The sequence below is a fragment of the Chelonia mydas genome, chromosome 15, assembly GCF_015237465.2.
Source record: "Chelonia mydas isolate rCheMyd1 chromosome 15, rCheMyd1.pri.v2, whole genome shotgun sequence".
NCBI classification, from domain to species: domain Eukaryota; kingdom Metazoa; phylum Chordata; order Testudines; family Cheloniidae; genus Chelonia; species Chelonia mydas.
The window spans coordinates 23622978-23645460 of record NC_057856.1 but is presented as its reverse complement, the minus strand read 5'-3'; the positions used below and the strand labels follow the sequence as shown (position 1 = coordinate 23645460).

Sequence of the window (22483 nt, the reverse complement as noted above, 5' to 3'; positions counted from 1 at the left end):
AGTGGATGGGTCATTACACGAAGTAAAACTATTTCCCTTTGTTTATTTCCCCTCCTACTGTTCTTGTAAAGTGCTGGAAATGGCCCACCTTGATTATCACTACAAAAGGTCCTTCATCACCCCCCGCCCCCCTGCTCTCCTGCTGGTAATAGCTCACCTTTCCTGATCACTCTTGTTACAGGCTGTATGATAACACCCATTGTTTCATGTTCTCTGTGTATATAAAATCTCCCCACTATATTTTCCACTGTATGCATCCGATGAAGTGAGCTGTAGCTCACGAAAGCTTATGCTCTAATAAATTTGTTAGTCTCTAAGGTGCCACAAGTACTCCTTCCCTACCCGAGGATTACCATGCCCAGTGCATTCTGTGTTGAAAAGCTCTTTCATTCTGATACCCTTTATCTCTGATAACATCTAATTTTCAGTTGTTGATTTGTACAGAATCCCTGGCGTTTGGTGACAAAATCCTCCAAGGTCTGCCTTCCTGTTGTTCTTTTTCTGTTTTAAGATTTTATAGATTCATAGATACTAAGGTCAGAAGGGACCATTATGATCATCTAGTCCGACCTCCTGCATAACGCAGGCCACAGAATCTCACCCACCCACTCCTGTAAAAAACCTCTCACCTATGTCTGAGCTATTGAAGTCCTCAAATCGTGGTTTAAGGACTTCAAGGAGCAGAGAATCCTCCAGCAAGTGACCCGTGCCCCATGCTACAGAGGAAGGCGAAAAACCTCCAGGGCCTCTTCCAATCTGCCCTGGAGGAAAATTCCTTCCCAACCCCAAATATGGCGATCAGCTAAACCCTGAGCATATGGGCAAGATTCACCAGCTAGATACCCAGGAAAGAATTTTCTGGAGTAACTCAGAACCCACCCCATCTAACATCCCATCACAGGCCATTGGGCCTATTTATCATGAATATTTAAAGATCAATTAATTACCAAAATCATGTTACCCCATCATACCATCTAGTGCAAGACAAATATGTTTGCCCACAAGAAAATGAAAGAGACGTGTTAATGGGGGAAACCCATTTCACAACTTGTAAATACAAATGAGACCATTTCCCCTCTTATTAGCTGGCTGAATGGTTTTATGTTACAGTCAAAGGTCTCTGTAGAAGAAATGTAAAATAAAAGCGTTATACTTACAACAAGAAAGTTCATGACTGGTTGAGAAACCCCCTTCAGGGGTAGTCAATTATTTTTTGTCTAGGTCCAAATTTCTTGGTCAAGGTATAGTGAAGGTCCCGACTGCAGAGAAAATAATAAAAAATAATAATAATTAGTAAATAAAAATAATTCAGAGTCCATTCAAAAGCATCTGGCAGTCCAGATTTGGCCTGCTGTCCACCTATTGACTACCCAGGCCTACATAGTTATTATTTATATTCTCCCCCAGGTATGGGAAGATGCTGATCCAAAGAATCATGTATGCAACTAATAGAATCCCACTGATCACTATCAGCCAGTTACATTGTTACATATATAAGTTGAAATTTTCTGATTAACTCATCAGAGGTTTTCAGAATCTCTGGATCTATCTTGCCTCTCAATACTAGTTAGGTTTTCTTTTTAATTGAAAAATTCATAACAATAATGGGAGGATTTCCAGATACTCTGCTCTTGTCCGGTCTTGCTATTTCTCCTATTTAAGGGTGGGGAAGGTCCTTGATTGCTGTGGGTTACTATTTTGGCAGGGGCTGGGAAAAAAACGAACCTTTTAAAGGGATTTGAATAAGAAGAGATGGGGTGAAAGGGGAGGTTAGAGCACTGGGATTGGAAGGTTGCTCACAATATTTTGGGCAGTATGGAACAAGACTCAAAGATAGGATTAGGAGAAGCTAATGAAGGACATGGAATTACGTTGGTTTTTATAGGTAAGGGGGAGACTCTGGAGAAGTATGCTAGTAACCTCTTTGGGGCAGGGGAATGCATTTTTGTTTGTACAGCACCTAGAATACATCCGATGAAGTGAGCTGTAGCTCGCAAAAGCTTATGCTCAAATAAATTGGTTAGTCTCTAAGGTGCCACTAGTCCTCCTTCTCTTTTCACCTAGAGTACGTGGGAGTTAGCAAATAACTGTTTACTACTTCTAAGGGAAGGGGGAAAATGTTTTTGAACGCCTTACATTTGTAGGTGCTAAAAACAGATATTCAAGGAAGAAAGCGGATACTTAACCTAATTCCAGAGAAACAAGAATTGATTCCTTTCTTCTCTGTTTTAACTCAAGGAAGCCTTACTCATTGAGGGAATCCAGGTCAAGGGCAAGTTTACCTTAGGTCAGTAACATTAGCTTCCTTATCACCACTTGACTGATTGCCAGTAGCTAGTCTCTTTTCTGGGAAAGAAACAGGATGTTGAACAATGTGCAACATATCCAATTAAACTTATTTTGGGCCCATTAAAGCTGAGTTAGCAGCTAAATGTGCCATATAATATTTTATTATGGTGAATAAAAGATAAGACGGCAAGGTGATCTTCATTATTGCAGTGAGTTCTTTTAATTAACCCTATGTTTCCTTAAGGAAATTTAAACCTCTGAGTTTCCTTTTACTTGCCTTGGCCTAATTCTTCCTGAATGAATTGGACTTCTTTTATTTCTCCGAGTCTCACAGTTACATACCATTTCATTTTCCCCTTATGAAAGATAAGCATTGATTCTTGTTTCCGTTTGCATGGAGCGGGAAAACATAAGACTTAAAAATTTTATGACAATAATAGCTGCTAAGGAGGCAAACAGGATTACAGGAAGTGCTACAGAAAAGCTGGCACATGTGAAAAGGGGAAAAGAAAAACCCAGAGACATGTTTACAAAAGCATGGAAGAACCCAGGGGCATAGGTTTTGTTAAACTGCTCTTTCCTTTTTCTCTCCCAGCAGTTTTGTTGTAATCACATTAAAAACTCAATCCTTAAAGGACTCAGGTTTGCTTTTTAGTGAATATTGAAACTTTTGTTCCTGCAGAAGATTTTTGGATGCAGGGGATAGAGCCAGTGAATTTTTTTCAAGGGCAGCTCAGGAAGCATCTAGTAGTTTGATTTTTTTTTAAATTGAAACACATTTGAGGGAATTTATTATTAGTTTTAGGATTTTTTTTACTCTGTGTGTGTGTGAGAGAGATTTTTTTTTGCACATGTATGTGAGAGAGATTTTTGCACCACAGTTGTCTGGTTTTTTTCCTTCCAGCAATAATGAGAAGGACCACTAGAGGGGAATCTTGCTCTTTTATCAATAAGCAGTAACTTGGCCAGCTGAGTAAGGACAGAGGCACAGGAAAAGCTCAGGTCCTGGATTGTGACCACCCAGACGCTGCCTTTTAGCCTGCAAGAAAAAATCCTTCAGTTTGCTGGGGAGACTCTAGGTAATTAAAAATATTTTAACTCCTAATCAAAGCAAAAATCGGGATACGTTTTCCCAGGACCCCGGGAGCCCTGGAACTGCAGCTAGGCCATGGTGCAGAGGTGGTCATTCTGCCTTTTCTGCACTTAAGCGGTAGGGATGGACCATTGATATTTATCTAGATGAAGAAGTGTAATCAACACACCCTATTCCCTCCCAGCTGGACTGTGGAAAGTTGCAGTGCAGGATGGACCTGTGTCTCCTGCTGTATCCCAAAGTACTTGTTAGCTTCTAGTGTAACCTCTTATCGATAGCTACTGCAGCCTGCTGGGGGAATGGAGGGGGACCCTGTTGATCTGCATTTAGATGCTGTGTGGGACTGAGGCTTTCTTCCATCTCCCGAAAGGGAGTCCCTGTGAAAGCAAGGAACAGGGAGGGACCCAGAGCAAGGCAGGTTATGCAGAGCAAGGCAAAGCAGTACATGTGCAGAGAAACCAGTTCAGTTCTTCCCTCTGCTTACAAAGATGCTGCTGCCACATGCCACTGAAAGGGCTGCCCATTGCCTGCTTTTCTTACACTGTGTGGCTATGCCATGTCAATAACACTCATTCCAAGACATATGACCGTGCAATCCCTTCTCTCTCCAGTTTTGCAGAGGCAAATGGCGCATACCTACATTATGGATCATTCAGAGATGTGACAAATTCTGCCCAGGAGCTGGGGACTCCGAATAATTATGTTCTCTTGAACAGAGGCAAGAGTGATATTGTAGAGAACAATGCTTTTTTGTTTTTGTGGGGGGTTTTTGCAGCGAAGGATGATGGCAGTGAGGATCTGCATTAGTCAGTTCAGAGCTGGAGGTTGCAGATGTCATCTATTGTTCCCACTATCTGAGCTAATTTTAATTTTGCATTAGGGTTCGGTGATTTGGTGACCCAGCGAGCTAATGCACTAAAAACATTTTACTGCTACCGACAGGAGCTCAGTACTATTTGGGGCTCAGTGAAATCGGTTTGGTGGTCTTCACCTAGTCCCTAGTAGATGTTTGTTTTGCAAACACACCAAGTTGGCCCAGTTTGTTAAAAGTGGGATTTCTACTGGCATGGACCCAGGCTGGGATTGCACATCTGGGCTGTCTTGCTCTGCTAGCGTTTACAAAGCAACTGGCTGTCTAACCAGTGAAGTCAGCGCCTCCTTCTCAAGAGCTCCAAATTCACGGGCAGCACTTTTGCCCTTTTTATTTACAGTGAGTAATCCCACCTGCTAAGCATTGTTTCCAAATAGATCCCAACGGAGGGGGATTTTGTTTTACTTCCCCCCTTTCCTTGCAAAGCCCCCTTGGAAATAAAACTCTTTATTTTATCTTGAAATAAAAATGAAGCTTTGCCAACATTTAACAACCCTCAGACAAAGAAAAAAGAAAAAGTGTTTAACCACAAAAGCTGTGCAAAAGGAAAGGAGAATGCTGTTTATGGACAAAGCAGGTTGTCTCAAAAATCCACACCAGTGTGCCAGCTGCTTCTTGGAAACCTCTGCTTTATTTATTGAACTGAAAAACAACCTGGCTTGGATTTAGTGACTAAAGTTAGGATTCAAAATACAATGCATCCTCTTGCATCCCTGCATCAGAACCAAAATTTTTATAAGTAAACCCTAAGCTTTTAAAATTCAGACTCCGAGGCTGAGCCTTTCCCTCTAGTGTGGTCCTAGGCTCGCAGTTGGAAGCGTTTGCCGGTTTAAATTCATGCTTAGGAAACAGGCATAAATACAGCACTTCCCAAAAGCCGGCTGTCAGAAGAAGCCCTATTTGAAACTGCAGCAAAATGATTCGTAGGGGGAGCCATTATATGTTTTAACTGCTGCAGTTAAAAGAGGGGTAAGAAATCTTATAGCTTCATGCATAAAATGAGACATGGTAGTAAGAATGGAATATACAGGAGGTCAGGCTCTGACTCAGAATTTAATCCCAGTACTGTTGTGTAGCATTGCCTTGGGTAGTTTGGCCATCCTGCCACCCGTAGATTAGGTATGCGAGGTTTCTTGCACCGTTCTCATGGAAGGATGCCCTTGTTGTTTCTCTGGTTTTTGTGGGTAGATCAACATGCTTCAAAACCACAAATCAATCAGGTGGGATTGACGATGCTCAGCTGTCAGGGTGCTGTTCACACACATTCTCCTCCAAGTGGAGTGGCAGATTCTTTTGTCTGAAACTTGGGCATCTATTAACAGTGGCTCTGAAGATGCTCATGGCCAAATTGAGTGTTTTAATACATGGTTTAGTATTTTATGAAAGCAAAGAAATTATACTATCAAATGCCCCAAATTCTCTGAAAATGTAATCGGACCCTTTTTACTTTTGAAAACTACATACGTATTTAGTCATATAAAATCCAATGGATGTCATTTCATCTGTTTGTGGGAAGAGGATGTTAGTTACATTTGGGCTTGTATGGGCTGGGAGAGGCCATCTGAAAAACAAAACCACTCTTTATAACCAGCGTTATGAGCTGGGTAACACCGTGTTATGGGATTGAGTTTGATAGATATGAACTCACCCTTCAGTTCTAATAACTGAAAGCATAACCTCCCACCTATGTGCTAGGACAGGTGGGCCTGCCCAAAGTGTAGGCCCATCCCCTCCATTGAGGGGGAGGAGCCATTGGATCCAGGCTGCAAGTGAGTACTGGGGACAACAAATGGGAAAATAGGGAGAAGAGTGAGGGTTAAAACTCAGGGACCCGGAAGAGGACACTGAGCAGAGAAACCCTGACAGCGCCCACGGCTCCTCAAAGGTGTCAATGGGCATTGCCCCAAGGGACTCTGCCCAGGGGTGTGATTGGATGAGGGATGAAAACAGGCCCCACACCTTAGACAAAAGGAATGTGTGAACCCATGCTGGAGCTTTGGCTGAATATTGTTTTGGGGGTGCGTGCAGGAAGGCAGAACATGAAGAAACCAAGAACAGAGAAGAAAAACAGGAGAGAATGAGAGATAGAAAGACTGCCTAAAGGAGCAACTGAAAGGAGAATGGCTGACACTGCAAGAAAACCAGGGAGAGATTTTTGTGTCAGGAGCGCAGGCTGAAAAGTGTTCACTTGCTCTAAGCAAAAGAAGCCATTTCCTGCTACTTGAGTCTCTTTGCTTCAGAGAAACAGGACTTTGTAATTTCTTTGTAAATAAACAACACTACATCAAAGAAATACCAGACTACCACCAGTTTCTACTCCCCATTGGAACACCCATAGGGCACTAAACTTTGACTGGGTGCGTGGGTCAAAAGGGGACACCGCTATAGAAATATGGCAAAATAAGCTGGTACCTTTTAAACACAGCAGTGGCTGATATGGATATATGGGGTTTAGCCTGGGGAGGATTTCTCAGGGTGATGCTGATGGTGAAAAACAACGTCAATACGTGAAAGCAAAACAAAAAGTAGAATTCTCTCTCTCTTCTCCCCCTGGAGAAACCCCTTTGAGAACAGAAGCTTTGTGCTCCCGGACAGCTGCTGTCCCTTGGTCTCTCTTCCATTGTAGTGCTCAAATTATTGCTTTGAAGGTGTGCAGTTGTGAATCCAGAGGACCTGAAAAGCGTAGAGGATTGATTTGCCATTTTGTGCAGTTCTTAATTGACTTGCATCCCTTCCACAGCGCACAAAAGGCTCCCTGTGGCATTGCTTGAACTCGGTGGGAGTGCTGGGCACTCAAGGAAGGCAGGCGGCGATGTCCTTAGCTTTGCTTTTGGGCTTTTGGAAGGCAAAGTTGCGGGCTGCAGCTTTTGAACATTCCCAGAGCTGCCTCTGAATCATTCCGGAGGTTAAAAGAGCAGGTGAGGACTTGTGGCACCTTAGAGACTAACAAATTTATTTGAGCATAAGCTTTCGTGAGCTACAGCTCACTTGATTCCTGCGGTTGGTGGTGCCATGCAAAGGCCCCCTGTTGGTGAGTCACACCATGCACCTGATATCCCCTGTCTGAGGCACACAGTGTAAAGAAAAGCCAGGCCCAACGCAACTGTGCCTTCATGCATTCTTGCTGCTCTCTGGAACGGGCCATTTTACATTCCTCCACCGTAGAAGGCCTGCGACACATTTAGCTAATAAAAGGCTTCTTCAGAAATTGCTGCAGCAGGTCCGTCCTTATCTCAGGGGCGTCCACTCGCCCATTCAATCTAGTGTGACCACAAAGAAAAGAGGGGTGGGGACAGTCCCCCAGAGAAATCAGAGCAAAAAATCCCAACATCTGTGGTTAGCTCTTGGTATTTTCCATCACCTGCTGATTATTATGTACAGATTGCAGCTCTGGGGGGGGGGCAGGGGCTGTGTTTTGCTACATGTCTGCACAGCCTGAGGGTTACTGTCACGTTAATAAAGAATAGCCTCAATCCTTCTGCAGTAAGTTTCCTCTTTCTGCAGCCAGACAGCTTTTCATGGTGGCCCAGGACCTTCTGAACAGCTAGGCACCGCTCAGTAGTTACAAAGAGGCAGTGTGACAAACATCTAGAATTAAGGTGGGTTCAAAGGAAGCAGGGGCTCTACTTGTTTTTAAATCAGGACCCTGCCTTAACTGCGCTCTGCCGAAGGAGCTGGTTTGAAACCAGCCCTGTGGCCAGGTGGTCTATGGCCCAGGGGAGTTTTGTGCCAAGAGCGCAATGGGAAGTGCCTGGGCCTTGTTTGCGCCTCTCTCTTGCACCTGTTGGAACCCCAGCCAGTGAGTTCAGGGCAGGGCTCCCCCTGGGCGGGTCTCCGGCTCTCCTGGGAACTGCCTGGGCCCCCAAAGCCAGAGACGGGAGAAAGCCAGCCTGCCGGGAAACCAGCCTCAAGCTGATACTGACTGTCCCATAAAAGCGCCTTCCCCCGCCCCAAGAAATCCTGGACTCGGTCCTGCCCTATGGCTCTCAGCTCACCAGGGGAGACTGGCCTGGATTTGGCCTCTCCTAGGGCAAACCGCTCCGCACCTGCTCAGCAATCAAACCTCCCCCCGCCCTAGCAATGGGGGCCGCTCCCAGGCTTGGGCTGAGCCCCCCCCCGGCGGCGCTGGGAGCGACCCCGAGAGCGGCCAGGAGCCCAGCCGGGGGCTGTTATGAAACCCCTGAATGCGGCGCTTCCTCCGGCCCAGAGGGAGGGCGGCGGCGGGACCCCAGCGGGGGGCGGCCCCTGCGCTCCCCCGGGCGGGGAGGAGGCGCTCGGGGGCTCCGCGGGGTGCCCCCCACCCCCTGTCCGGCGGAGTTGAACAACTTCCCGAGCATCCGCTTCTCCCGGGCTCCCCACGGTGGTTTCCCAGGCTGGGGCCAGCCTGGCTGAGATCGCCCCCCCGCTTCTCCCCAGGCTGCTCCTCCTTGGTGCCCCCCCCCCAGTCCTGTGCCCTACTCCCGCGGGTTGATCCATCCAGCCGCAGCCCCCAGGCCTGTCCCGGGGCAGGGGATCCGCGGGCTGCCCGGGAGAGGGGCTAGCACAGCTGGGCAGCGGCCAGTCTGCCCGCCCCCCCACTGAATCCCCCCCCCTTCCCCGAGCCAGAGCCTCGCTGGCTCCCCCCGCTCCCCTTCGGGCTACAGCCCAGGCAGGTAAAGGCGATTCCCCTCCCCCCGCAACTCCTGGGGGTTCCCAGGGTGTCCGCCCCCCTTTCTCCCCCCCCCGCCTGCCCCGTTTCCCAGCCCGCCCCCCTTCCATTGGCGCTGCCGGCTCGTCACTCGCAGCCCCCCCGCGCTGTAGCCCGGGAGTTGGGGGGGGATCCTGGCGCCGCTCGCAGATGCGCCCCGCTCGGAGGTGAGACGGGCGGTCCCCGGCTGAAGCGCCGCAGCCGCCCGGGCTGGGCTCCGGCCGCAGGCGGGGGCGGGGGGGACGCGCCGGGGACCAGCCGCCGGGGTGGAGCCCGGCCGCCGGGGAGGATTTGCAAGCACTCGCGGCGCCCGGGGATGGGCGAGGGTTCCCCGCGGCGCCGGGAGGAGCGGAGACCGCGGGGCCAGCCGCCGTGCGCCGGGGAGGACGGGCTGCTGCGCCCCGGCCCTTCCCCAGGGGGCTCGGCTTGCCCGGGGGCTGTGGTCATCGCTGGCGGGCCGGAGCCGTTTCTTTAGGGGGGTTTTGGGTTTATCCACAAAGGGGGGGGGGGAGGGGGATCTGTTTACTCAGACCCCCCCCTCAATCCGCCACACCCCCTCCCCTTGCGAATAACTCCGCACCATGACTGCTGGGGATGGAGCAGAGAGGATGGTGCCCAGGTGCCCCGTGCTGGCGCTGGCGCTGGCTGCCCTGCTGTGCAAAGGTAAAAAAAAAAACAAAAACCAAACCAACCCGCGAAGTTTTTCCTCGTTATTGTGGCTGGGGTTTCACGTGTGGGCCCCCCCGCCCCGGAGGCTGCGGGCTGGACACGCGTGGGGCATGTGCGGGGGGTGCGCGGCGGGGCCGGGGTGTCTCGCGTGCCCCGGGGAGGCTGGGGCTCGCTGGCGTGGCCGTTCCCACGCGTGACCTTCGCCGGGCGCCTCCGTCCCCTGGCTCGCGGCGCTGGGGGGGGGGGGGAGAGCAGGGCAGCGCGAAGTGACGCAAATAAACTTAAGGCGGAATCACCCCCCCCCCGCGGCTGCGAACTGTCCGCAGGGGACTGAGGATGCTGGGGGGCCCCGGATCTCTCACCCTGGGGCGGGGGGGGGCAGCTCCTCCCACACTGTCCATTGGTGTGACAGTCCCTTCCTGGGCTGGCCCCTCTCCCCCACTACGGTCCTGGGGTTCATTCTCCTTGGGGGGGGGTGCCCGAAATAGCAGCCCTCGTTCAGGTCCCAGCTGTCAGCTCTGGGGCGACCCCCCCCCCCTCCAAGCCCTGCCCGACCCCCGGCAAAGCTCGCTCCAGCTTTCCCAGTCGGGAACGCGGCGGGAGGGTTTTCTCGCAGCTGCTGCTTCCACCCACCTGCTGGGCTCTGTCGCCTGCTCTCCCCCCCCCCCCCGCCTCCCCCTCGGGGCACGGGAGCGCTTTCCCGCCTCTCCTCCCCTCTGGCGGGCTGGCTTGTGACCCCCGCGGGACACCCCAAGCGGGAGGCGGGCGGCCGGAGGCTGGAGGAGGGCTGGCAAACCGAGCGCCTGGCAATGCCTCCGCCAGCGGCGGGGAGATGGTCGCAGGTAGCAAGCAGCCGGCTGGATTTCTCCCGGCTGCCAGCCCCCCAGGCTTGCGAATCCCCGTGGCGGTGGGGACTGGCGGGGTGAACTATCACCGCACATCCATGCGCCCAGAGAGCCCCTTGCTCGCCACGGGGCTTGGCCTGGATTGCTCCCCTGCGGCTTGTTTATCGCGCGAGGCCCCCGCCCGGAATCATCCCACCGAGCGGCGGGGACAGCCCCGAATCCGAGGGCTTTGCAACTTTCTGGTGGGAAACTAGACCGCTGTGTGTTTACAGGAAATCCTGGGGAAAGTTCCTGATGGTCACAGCTCTGGGGCAAGGGCAGAGTTAGCGAAAAGCGAGTGAGCAGAAGTGTAAAGATCCCGACTGTGCCGGGGGGTCGCTGCGCGCTCGGTGAAGACTCCCTGGTGGGAAATGCTCACCGGACACTCTCCCCGTTTTTGCAGTGAAAGAAAACCCAGGAATTTAAAACTCGTAGGTGACCTGAGGCTAGTGCCACCTTTCCTGGCTGTAAGGAGGTTGGCCAGGACGCAGGGTGTTGCCTGCTTTTCTTGGCTTGATAACTAGCAACAAGGGTTCAGGAATCGCTGGAAAAGAAAGGTCCCCATCCCACAAAGCCTGGCTTTAACTCAAGCGGACTAGTCCCCGTGGGCCGCATCACGGCATTCATGTATCTTTGCAGACAATGGGGGTTCTGCTTTAAAACAACTGATGCCCCACTGAGCCCAGGGGCACTACTCTTGCAAGACTAAAGCCTCGACCCACCGGTAGTTTTCCTAGCATATTTAGGCTCTGATCCTGCAAGCTTACCTGAGTGGGGAGTTGAGGGCTCTGAGCGTCTCCCCTGCGGATCTGAGCATCTTGCAGGGTTTCAGGTCTATAGCAGAGGAGCCAATTAATTCATGTTTTGAAAGCAACCGACTTTAAACTATATAATAGACCTGCATTATGGTTTGCAACCGAGCGTGAGAGCCGCGTTTTATTTTGGGTCCCCCCTCCGATCTGGGGAAGGGGTCAGATTCCCTCTTGGTGGCTTTGGGGCGAGCATCCCATCCCAGGCTCTCGCAGAAGTCTCGAAGGACCTTCTCCTGGAACAGCTGAACTCGCCACTGGGGGCGTGGGGTCCCGCACCGCGGTTTAGTACGAAATAATGGTCGTTAAAAACAAGTTGAATGTAGATGGCGCCGGTGCCGAAATAGCGCGGTAGTTCTTCTATTTTGATTGACCATTGAGCCGCACGGCTGTCACACTGGGTTGCAGGCATTTAGCTTGGAAACACTCGCGCTGAATATTTAGTTATTGAAGGGTTTCAGATTAAATATGAGTGAGCCTTGTGATGTGAATGTAGAAGCCCAGTTACCACTATGACCTGGGACACAAGGAGCCTTTGTATGCAAACAGGACAGATTTCAATAAGGACCCTTGATTACGGGTGCAGAGAATGGGAAAATGCTCGTAACTGCTCGCTAGAAAGGAGTCAGTTTTCAGCCCTCCTGGATATGCGCCTTCCCGGGGGGAAAGAAGAGGAAGGGGCAGGCAGAGCTCGAACCCCAGAGCCCTAGAGCACAGGAAAGCTCGGCAGTCTTCTCCATGGCATTGGGTACCTCTCCGCATCTCTGCACTTAAACCTTCCTCTCTGCGCCACCGCGGAGCCTGTCCTGGGAGAATCAGTTGGGGGAAACTTTTCCTAACCCCCAGTCCGGCTGCCAGTTCACAGATAGCGAGGTACAAATTACATTTCTCTCCCCAGCAAGGCGAGCAAAAGTGTTTGATCAGCTCGCCCTGGGGGACGTGAGAAAACAGACCTGGGACTCCGCTTGCCAAAGCTTAACATCCCCCCACCCTCGTCAACTGACATAGCCGGGGTGGGGGACGCCTGGGCAGTGTCATTGTGTTTGTTACATGCAATAGTCCTTTGCAAGCTTTTGACTCTTTGAAATATTAATTGCCGGAGTAAGACCCAGCGGTTGATTTCATGAGAGTTAGAGCGGGAGACCAGTGGTTTGCATTTGTGGACTCTTTAAAAAATTTCAGTTGGAGGTGTGGATCCTTTTGGAAATCTTATATATCGTCTGCGGACCCCCAGGGGCCCACGGACCACAGGTTGAAACCCACTGCTGCTGCCTCTCTCTACAGTAGTAGCAATGGAGTGGGGTTTTTTTCTTACTCATTATAATGTGCATCTCCTTTCTGACTCTTTTATACACATGAAAACCCGCTTTGTTGCTGGAAATGTACCATCTTAGCCGACTTCTGTAACGTTCACCTCTGCTCTTCAAACTACTCTGTGGCCTTTGGAAAGGAGCAGTGCAGTTCCAGGTCAGGCTGGTGTTTGGTGAACACCTCACAGTCCGTAAAAAGAGCAGGAGGACTTGTGGCACCCTAGAGACTAACACATTTATTTGAGCATAAGCTTTCGTGAGCTACAGCTCACTTCGTCGGATGCATTCAGTGGAAAATATAGTGGGGAGATTTTATATACACAGAGAACATGAAACATTGGGTGTTACCATACACACTGTAACCCATTGTTTCATGTTCTCTGTGTATATAAAATCTCCCCACTGTATTTTCCACTGTATGCATCCGATGAGGTGAGCTGTAGCTCATGAAAGCTTATGCTCAAATAAATGTGTTAGTCTCTAAGGTGCCACAAGTCCTCCTGCTCTTTTTACAGATACAGACTAACACGGCTGCTACTCTGAAACTTCACAGTCCCACTCTTCTCTTTGGCTTGTCTAATCTAGTGCAGCTGTTCACCTTGGTTAGCTGCACACTAGAGCTGGCCTGTGTTATGCCCATTGGCCGTGGGTTGTAGATGACAGGACAGTCTATGGTCTGTGAGCTGGAGGTGTGGGGGTTAGAAGGAGTGAAAATCTACTTTAGAAATTAGAGACTAATCCAAATCCTGTCTAGCAAATGGCTTCATTCTGCATACTTGTTGTAGACAGCGAAGGGGTTTCCTCATCTTTTGCCTTTTGGCAATGAAGGTGGGCATGAGTGGTGGCCCCAAGTTACAAAAGTCATGTCCGGCTCTGGATTTCAGAGATTGCAAAGTTCAGGGTTGTTGAGATCCAGGGTCTGAGTTTGGCCCATTGGGAAGACAGGGGCCATTTGTGCCTACCATATTCTGTTCTAATATAGCCATTAGTAAGCTGAAAACTAATACCCAGCCCCAGGGGAGTCTCATGTGGAGGATTCTCACTCAGTACCTTTTTTGTTTCTTGCCTGCTCTCCCCATTGGTCCCTGTGACAGAGCTTTAGAAGATGTCCTCAGAGCCCACAATGAGGCCATTAAAACTGGTGACAACCCAAGCCAGCTCTGGGGAATTTGGAAGTTCCCAGGTGGCCTGTGTATTTTACTCCTCTTGGGATTTTTCCATGTCCTCCAATTCTTGTTTTTGCAAATGTGGTAAGTAGCATCGTCTGAAAATCTTGCATGGCTGATACCTTCCAGAAGCAGCACTTTCTGGGGCATCACAAAACTTCACCCAAAGTTCAAATTTTCTGTGAGGCTTGGAAATATTCAGAACTCCGCCCCCGTCTTCATTATATCCGATGGGTATCTTTGCGTCTGCATCAGCTGGTTCTGTGTAGAAGCAGAAGGTGAAATGCCAAAGGGCTACAAGAAAGGGGACTTTGTGCACATTTCTGACCTGCTTAGAAGCAGAAGCTGAAGGGAATTTGATGAGCAAGCCTCTCAGTCTGAGACTGCCAGCCCTGGTTCTGCAGAGCTGAGAGGTTCAGATCCTGTACTGCTGAGAAGCATGCAAAGGTTTGGGTCCTTTTGCTTAAATAAACTTCCAAACTCTTTGATGTTTACCCATAATAGGGAGAATATTTTAAAATGATCTTACTCAAAGCATCTGGCAGCTCCTCTTTACTTCTAGGTAATGAGAATATTCCACATCTCCCCTCTAGTTATAACGAGGAGAGAATGCAATATGTTTCCTTGAGGGAAACCTGTTTGTCCACTCTCTTCGCCTTTTACCCTTGCCAGCTATAAGATGGGGAGCAGTGCACAAATTTATTGAATTTCAGCCGCAACGTGGTTCCCCTTCCTGTTTTTCTGTTCCTCTCCTCACTTCTACTGAGCCTAGTGTAGCCCAGTGATGCTCAGACCTCAGTGGTTCAGGAGTCAAATTAGCGATTAACATTATTCAAAAGAGCCACAGTCGTGTGAATTCATTTTTAATTTACTATAGTACTATATATCATATTTAAATATTTAGTTTTATATAAAGAGTGTGTGTATATATATGTGTGTGTGTGTATGTGTGTGTGTGTATATATATATATATATATATTTAAAATTCTCCCAGCAAAATGCCTGACCAAGTGTTTTATCAACTACTATTGGTTAATAACACAGTAAAAGCATCCTGATTGGTTAATAGCTTAGATTAGTTAATAATTAAATCACACAGTGCTTTAATATTGTGTTGCAAAGAGCCACAGGAGACACATTAGAGGGACTCATGGCTCAAGAGCCGCAGTCTGAGTATCACTGGCTTAGGCAGTCATTCATTTGGGAGCATGGAAGTTGTCATTAGTAAGGACCAGATCTTGCAGGCTTTATTCTACTTATAGTCTCCATTGGCCTCAAGGATACAGGTGAAGGCCTAATGAGGAGGTTTAAGGGGGAATGATGGGACTGGCAGGATAGGCTCATTGCTTTCTCTTCAGGGGGAATGCTGCCCCCCATGCAAACAGTAGCTCAACAGGGTGGCAGCAGCTTCCGTTGACCTACACTTTAGCAGTGTTGGAATCCTGCAGGGATATGCTGGTTATTTCTTCCTGATTCATTAGCAGGTGTGTACATTAACTCTCCTCTGGATGTAAGGGTGCATGGGTCTTGGTGAAAGGGAACATAAGACTGGCCATACTGGGTCAGACCGATGGTCCCGCAACGGCCAATGCCAGGTGCTTCAAAGGGAATGAACAGAACAGGTATCAAGGGATCCAAGTGTCTTTCTTGGCGCAAGAGCTGAGGTCTAGGATGGCATGGTCTTTTCAGGGAAGCCCTAGGAGCAGCCAACCTTGAGGGAGAAAATGCTAATTTTAATGTTATTGCTCATTGCTACTAAACCCAGCCCGTTAGAAGGGGGTCACTGTGAATGAAATACAGGGTGTGCAGTAAAGCAGCTGGAGTTCACACCCTGCTCACAAACTCCCACAACACGTTTGCTCATCACCTGATAGGCTTTGAGTGCATTTGCTTGTGGACCAGAGAGGTGAGGAACAGTGAAAGGCAGGGAAATCTTCCCAAGCTTTCCGTCTGCAAGGTGGTCGCATTTTAACAAGCGCCTTTCAGGAATCGTCCGTGGTACATTACTGTTCACCCCGACCATTTCATCTATTTAATGCCCCCAGAGCCATGGCAACCTGGGGCTTTATTCAGACAGCTCTGTGGGCACCTCTGTGTCTCGGACCAGTTGTTCTGCTCTGTGTTCTCATCACCGTGTTCTGGACGGCTTTCTGAAGTGGACTCGACTTGTTTGTTCTCCAGTGCGTTGCCCAAATCACTTTGTGAGGATCCAGTGGAGAGATCATTCCTCTGTCTCTGGTGGCACAATTACTGGGGCGCGTGGGGCTTTAAGCAGGGTGCGCACACTGGGCTGCTAGCGGCCCCATGTGCCCTGCTCTGGAGTGTATCTTCCTGGTAGTGGTCCTTGGTCTGTTGCCGGGGCTCGGCCTGGCAGCAGTGAGACTGTCTCTAAGGTTATATGACTAGGTATCCTGTGGATGACCTGGATGAGTTGCCCGACTCTTCACATGCCTGCCTGATTCCACCTGTAACCCTTCCCATCCTTAAGGCATTGCAATTAGCCTCCTTGCAGGTAGGAAGAGCTGAATGGGACTCTCTTTCGATCCCTCCAGGTATTTCTGAACTGGTTGCAGTGGTCACTTTTGATCAACAGGAGGTACTGTCTCCTTCCGTGCAGGTGAGCAGGCATCAGCGCTGTTGTCTGCTTGTTGGGTGAGCCGTGGAGAGCTCGGGACTGGGTCTTCCCGAGCTTACTCACTTTTGGTTTAATGAATTTACTGCCTTAATGGCTGTAAAATGTACGCAGGCCAGGAAGATCCTTGCATGCAAAAAAGTGCTTGGAATGGAAGAGGTGGAGGGGGATTATATATGTGTGTATCTACCTGCCTATTACTCTAGCTACAGAATATGGCAGCATTTTTATGCAGAGCATCTTTGACACTAAAAACCCAGAGTATCCATTGTACAAGAAATTTCTAAAATGTGATCACACAAGAAGTTTAAAAATGCAGATTATGTTTACATGTTAGTATAGCATCCGTTAGATTTAAATATTTCATCTAATAAGGTTACTTTTCACAACGGAGCTTTATGGGTGCGTGTAGAATCATATGCTGCCTCCTGCTGAAAGACCCGCTAAAGGAATATATTTCAAACACTCTGATTGCACATCACACCAGTGTAAATCTGGTGTAGCTCCACTGACGTAAATGGAATTACTCTGGATTTATGGCATTGTTACTGAAATCAGAATCTGGTCCAGTGAGAGTACAGTCCTGTCCTTGCTCAATATTCTTCAGTCACTGACATGCCACCCTGATTTTGTATATTTCAAACACTAGAAAATCATTCAGCGTGTTTCAATTTTTGATCATTTTCTTCAATTTGTCAAGCTTGGTCTCAAAGCTCCGTTCACTGAAATCAGACTTTTCAGCTGATCGATCGTCTCTCTTTAGGTTTCCACTCCAAAATAGTTACATACAAAAATCCATACAGTACAGTTAGTTTTGGTGTATTTTACTACTGGGCATGATCCAGGCTTCGAGACACTCACTCGAAACACTGCTGTCCCAGTGACTAAACTGGCATTAACACAGTAGGTGCTGCTTATTCTTTATAATGGACCCATATAGGGCTAGACTGGCCCCACTCCAGGAATCACTGCGGGAAGAGGGCACGGGAGAGGGGGAAACTCCCTGAGGTTCCACTTACTGAGTTCCCTCCAAATTGATATTTTGGGACCTCATGGTGGCAGGATTTGCTTTCCCATGGGAGAAGCAGGGTGTCCAGACCTCAGATCCCCAGCGTGTCATCTGCACGGAGATGTTAGGTGAAATCCTGGCTCTGCTGAAGTCTCTCATTGACTTCAGTGGGGCCAGGATTTCACCTTTGTGCCTCCTGTCCCACGCTCTAGCTCCCTAGACATGTGCCTGCCAAAGACACCATGATGCTGCTAAGGACTTGCTTGCTGATTGTTGCCCCTGGTTGTTGAACGGGGTTGCTCACAGGGTGGGGTGACTGTGGGTACAGATACATATAGCTTCAGACTGCATTAATTCATCAAGCTGCTCCCACTGATGTCAATTGTAAAGCTCTCCGTGGAAGCAGTACTGGGCACAGAATGGTACTGACATCTGCAGATGGGTACGTGCAAAGTTATCTGTCTATGTGCAAAGATACTCGTTGTGTTCACGTAACTGTGCATTTGGCACGCGTGAAGGAGCCGTGCATATTCAGGAAGTGCAGCATAGCCAGCCAGTTATGAAAAATTGGTCTCATGTGTTCTGTAAAACCCTATTCCTTTTTGTTTAAACCTTGTTGGTTTAAAAATCTTAATCTGTTACTTATCAGCCACTCAGTGGACCATGTTTTCCAGAGAGATGCATGCCTGTGACTTTGCCATACTTATTGTTTAATAAGCCACGTTCTTTTCTTGGTTACACTAGTTGTAAATCCAGACTAACTCCTCTGTCATGAGTTGTTTACATAGTGGTGTAACTGAGATCAGAGTCTGTGCTTGCCTGTTCTTCACTTTCTAACTTACCAATGAAAGTGGGCCTCATTCTGCTCTCTCATACAAATGTAAGTGAGGACCGACTCTGCTGAAATGGATGGTTAAGGGACATTAAAATCAGGCCCCTTGAATTTTCATCAGACACTTGATGCTTTTAATGACAGGCAGTGGCTGGAATTTTTTTAACAGAAAGCTAGCACTAACCTTTGACAATTGCTCTGCTGGTGCATTGGAATGTGATTATAGCACATAAACACTCTCCAAGTACAGCCTTCAAATATTCTCACTTTAAGGCTTTTCAGTGAGAATTACCACTTGTTTATGTCCCTCGGTGCTTTTTAGGTAGTGGAAGATGCTTCTGTTCCACATTGTCAGGAATTTTCCCAAATGGTCCCTCAGTGGAGGCTGTCGACATCTGAAAGCAAAGAGGCAAAACTGACATGCAGAGATGTCCTCTGAGGCGAGTTACAGCAGTGGGTAAAGGGCACACTGTATCTGACTCTGTCTAGGTCCTTATGTGGCTCAGATTGCTGTACGATCGGCTGCCCTGCCTACCCTGGAGGGTGACCACTGTGATATATTCAGAGTAAGATCTTTGGGGAAGGGGCTATATGTTTGCACGGTACCAAGCATATTGGGATCCTGACCTGGCTGGCTTCTAGGCACAAGGGCAATATATATGTTGGTGATGATGATGATAATCCAAAAATACTCTTACAACAGGCTTTCAATTGTTCTTTGGTTACACAAGTGGGTGTTAGAGCTGGTAAAACTTCATTAATTTATGAGGTACTCCAGATTTTGTGTGTGTATTTTAAACTGCTTTTCTTCCAAACTTTGGTGATGAAATGAAGGCAGGTATGCATATTTCAGGAGTTATGTTATTGAACGGCAATGTAGACACTGTTTTTCACAGAAAACCAGTTTGTTCAAGTGCAAAAGCAGCTGAGACTTACCACTGGATCAATTTGCCTGTCGTTTAAGATCATTTTAAAAGTGTTGATTACACCCTCACGGTCTCTCGCCACTTCAGGCAACAACAGGAGCGAAGTGTGGAATCAGATTTTTCACCAGAAGAAGAAGAAGGAAAAAAAACAACAACATTGTGCCGAGCTTGGGGAAGACGTTTCGCTTAGTTCTGTTCTCATGGAAGGGAGGGAGATACGTATGCCAGGAGCAAACATCACAGTCTTCCACTAGGCCAGAGCCTACTGCATATGGGGTTTTTTTTATGCCGTTTCCAATATCTTCTATTTGTACAGCTGTGCTCCTCTCAAATTGCTTTGCAGATTCTCTCTGAGTGATCACTTCCCCCACCACTGAGATGGAAAACAGCAACCAAAGAGAGATCTGGTGGTTAGGGTGCTACTCTGTGAGTTGGGAAAACTTGAGTTCACTTCCCTGATGCTGCCGCAGGCTCCTGATGTGGCTGTGGGCAAGTCACTTAGGACTAGATCCCCAAAGGAATTTGCAGTGTCTAATTTTTAGGTGCCCTGCCACCTAGTAGAATTCTCAGCCCGGAGTTAGGCCCCTCGGTTCCCTGTACAAGGCATGGGGACAGTTAGGTGCCTACAAATGGGATTCTCAGAAACCAGCAAGCTGAGCAGGGAGTGGCCTAAGGCAGCCAGTAGGAAATGCTGAGGAGAAAGTGGGGGCTCAGGCCCCACCCCTCTACGGTACTTAGGCACCTAACTCTATTTGGGAGTCGCAACTGTGACGCCTCTCCTGGAGGTAGGGCTGACCCGGGCCAGCCCTTTCTCGGGAGGAGAGAGTGACCCCCATGCAATGATGGCCAATAGCCCACCCAGTAATTTGGTTCAGGGACTTGAACTCCAGTCTCCCGCGTCCCAAGAAGTTCCCCGACCACCTGGCTACAGAGTCAGTCTTTCTGTCTGGCCCAGTGAATATTTATATGAAGTAGACACAGGATCAACATGACAGATTGAGACCCCCCTGCACCCAGAATGCTTAACAGTGTGGGAGCCTGGGAGCTCCCCTGGGATGCAGGCATCCTGGGTTCATGTCCCTGTTTGAAATCAGGCAGAGCAGGGATTTAAAAACTGGTGTCTTACAACCTGGGGCAGTGCCCTAACCACTAGGCAATTGGGTATTCGGGGACATGCACATGTCCCAGCCCCAGCAAAGCACATTGCTGATCTGGTCACTGCTGGCTTTCTCTTGTGTAAGGCCCAGCCCAATAGGCATGCTCTGAGAACACCCGTGGGCTCAGGCCCCTCAGGTGAGATAAGCAGGGCAATGGCCAGAGCGTCTCTGGAGACTTGGGCATCAGCTAGGCTGCCAAGGAGCTTGGGGTTGTCAGGACTTAAGCGGTTTTGTGCCTGCCCACTGATAGAAACTTTGGGGCCAAGGGGATTTAGGTACCTGCACGGTTAAGTAGCTGAGCTAAGGTTTTGAGGATCTGTGGCACCTCAGGTGTCAATTAGATGCCAAAGTCCCTGGGTAGATCTAAGCCCTTAGTCTCTCTGGGCATCACTTCCCCACCTGAAAAATGGGTTCCATAGAACTCACAGTAACCCTGCCTCACATGGGTGTTGAAGGATTAACTATCTGGATGAAAATTAGGTGCCACTAGATGATTTAGTGGTCCCTTCTGGCCTTAAGCGCCGTGAAGCTGGATACAGTAAAGAATGCGAGACCTCCAGACGTTATGGTAATAAGTACCGAAGTTAGAATATATATATATATATATATATATATATATAACAACAAACGGCAATGCTACAAAGCTATTCAGAATGGGAAGGGAAGAAGAATACAATTGAAACCACTGGGGAATTTAAACAGACCAATGTAATGACCTAAATCAGAGTCTAGTTAAGACTTTGAGTCTAAAATCCCTACTCCTGCGAAAAGGGCCCTGGGATCTTAAGGGCTCTCCCCCAGCCTGTGGAGTGAGTAGCGCTTGCTTATTTGAGTTGGTCCCTAATGAGGGACTTTACCGCTCACAGGACAGATACTCCCTAGTATTGAACCACTGTCTCAGCCTGGTGCTAAGTTGGGGGTAGTGTGTTAGGGGAATCTCACCACCTCTAAGGGAACTCCGTGAAGAGTTTGTCTGTGGAAGATAATAATTTTTTTTGCAGGAAGAAAAGTCCTTCTTACCAAAGAAAGAAATCAAGATCCTTTAGATGATTCCGTTAAAGGTGCCTGCCTACATCTTTGGTCTCTTTTGTTAATATGGAAACATTTGAAAAACAGATGGCAAAGCAGAGATTCATCTCTTGTTAAGTGCAGAGGTCTGGTGCATGGTACCCTTATCTTCTTGCCGGCCATGTAATAAACCTGCCAGCAGATGATTTTAATCTAGTTTCTCTGATTGGGAGAGCAGTGGAAGCAACAGCATTTATGTTGTTTATGCATTTTATGTGCAACGTTAGATGTCAGGACACCGGCAGGATCCAGGCATTGCCTTGTCAAAAAGGAGACTTGGACATCTTTCATAAAGAATTTCCCAAGTTGGAAAAAAGAACCATTTTACGTTATTTAGCAGACTCTTAGTTGGACTCCAGACCCCAGCCACTCTCATGAATGACACACATGCTTAATGTGTATCTTTGTTTAGGACCTGCTATCAGTTTGGCAGCTACATGTTTGCCATGGGGTAGGGGTGGGGAGTAATTACATTTAATGGAATATGCTGCTTTGAAAGGAAGAAATGTGGTACCCAGAACTTCCTATAGAAAGATACAGGCAGAATCCATAGACTCTAGGGCAGGGAATCCTTGAACACACCGGAAACACAGCAGTTGTGGCTGCCAAAGAGAAACAGTCTGTTTGCTACTCACTCAGGAGTGACATTTTTGATTCAGAGAAGAGAAGAACCCCACAGTAACCTTAAAGGGAGGAAGGATGGTCTGGTGCTTTAATCACAGAAGTACGAGTTGGGAGATTTGGATTGTATTCTTGCTTCTGCCACGAACTTCTTTGGTAACATTCATCAAGTCACTGGGTGCTCAGCAGCTCTGGGAATCGGGCAGTGAGTGTGGCTGTTCCTCAGTTCTCCAGCGGTAAAATGGGAATGCTGCTGCTGTCCCAGCTCACAGGGTGGTGAGTGTAAGTGTCACAGGTGTTTGTAAAGCCCTGTGGAAGACCGCATCGAAGAGCAAAGTCCTATTAAATTCTTTCATTGCTTAATGGGGGAAAGAAAGAAGAAAATGTGTGTGTGCATTTAGTGAACTAGATTTTAGTTTCATTATAGAAGTTGAAATCCAGGGTCTAAAAAGTTTGATCT

General features: G+C 48.4%; 1 protein-coding gene across 2 annotated transcripts in view; it reads left to right on the top strand.

The window, feature by feature from the left end:
• Positions 1–9208: 9208 nt before the first annotated feature.
• The window catches only part of LOC102943959 (transmembrane protein 132B), a 358631-nt gene continuing 345356 nt past the window's right edge, over positions 9209–22483 (top strand). Inside the window, exon 1 of one of the 2 annotated variants that reach the window (XM_037878834.2) lies at positions 9209–9603. In XM_037878834.2, coding sequence (XP_037734762.1) covers positions 9522–9603 — 82 coding nt within the window. In that variant the 5' untranslated portion in view covers positions 9209–9521. The remainder of the gene's footprint in view (positions 9604–22483) is intronic. The other variant, XM_043529414.1, reaches the window with a different exon arrangement.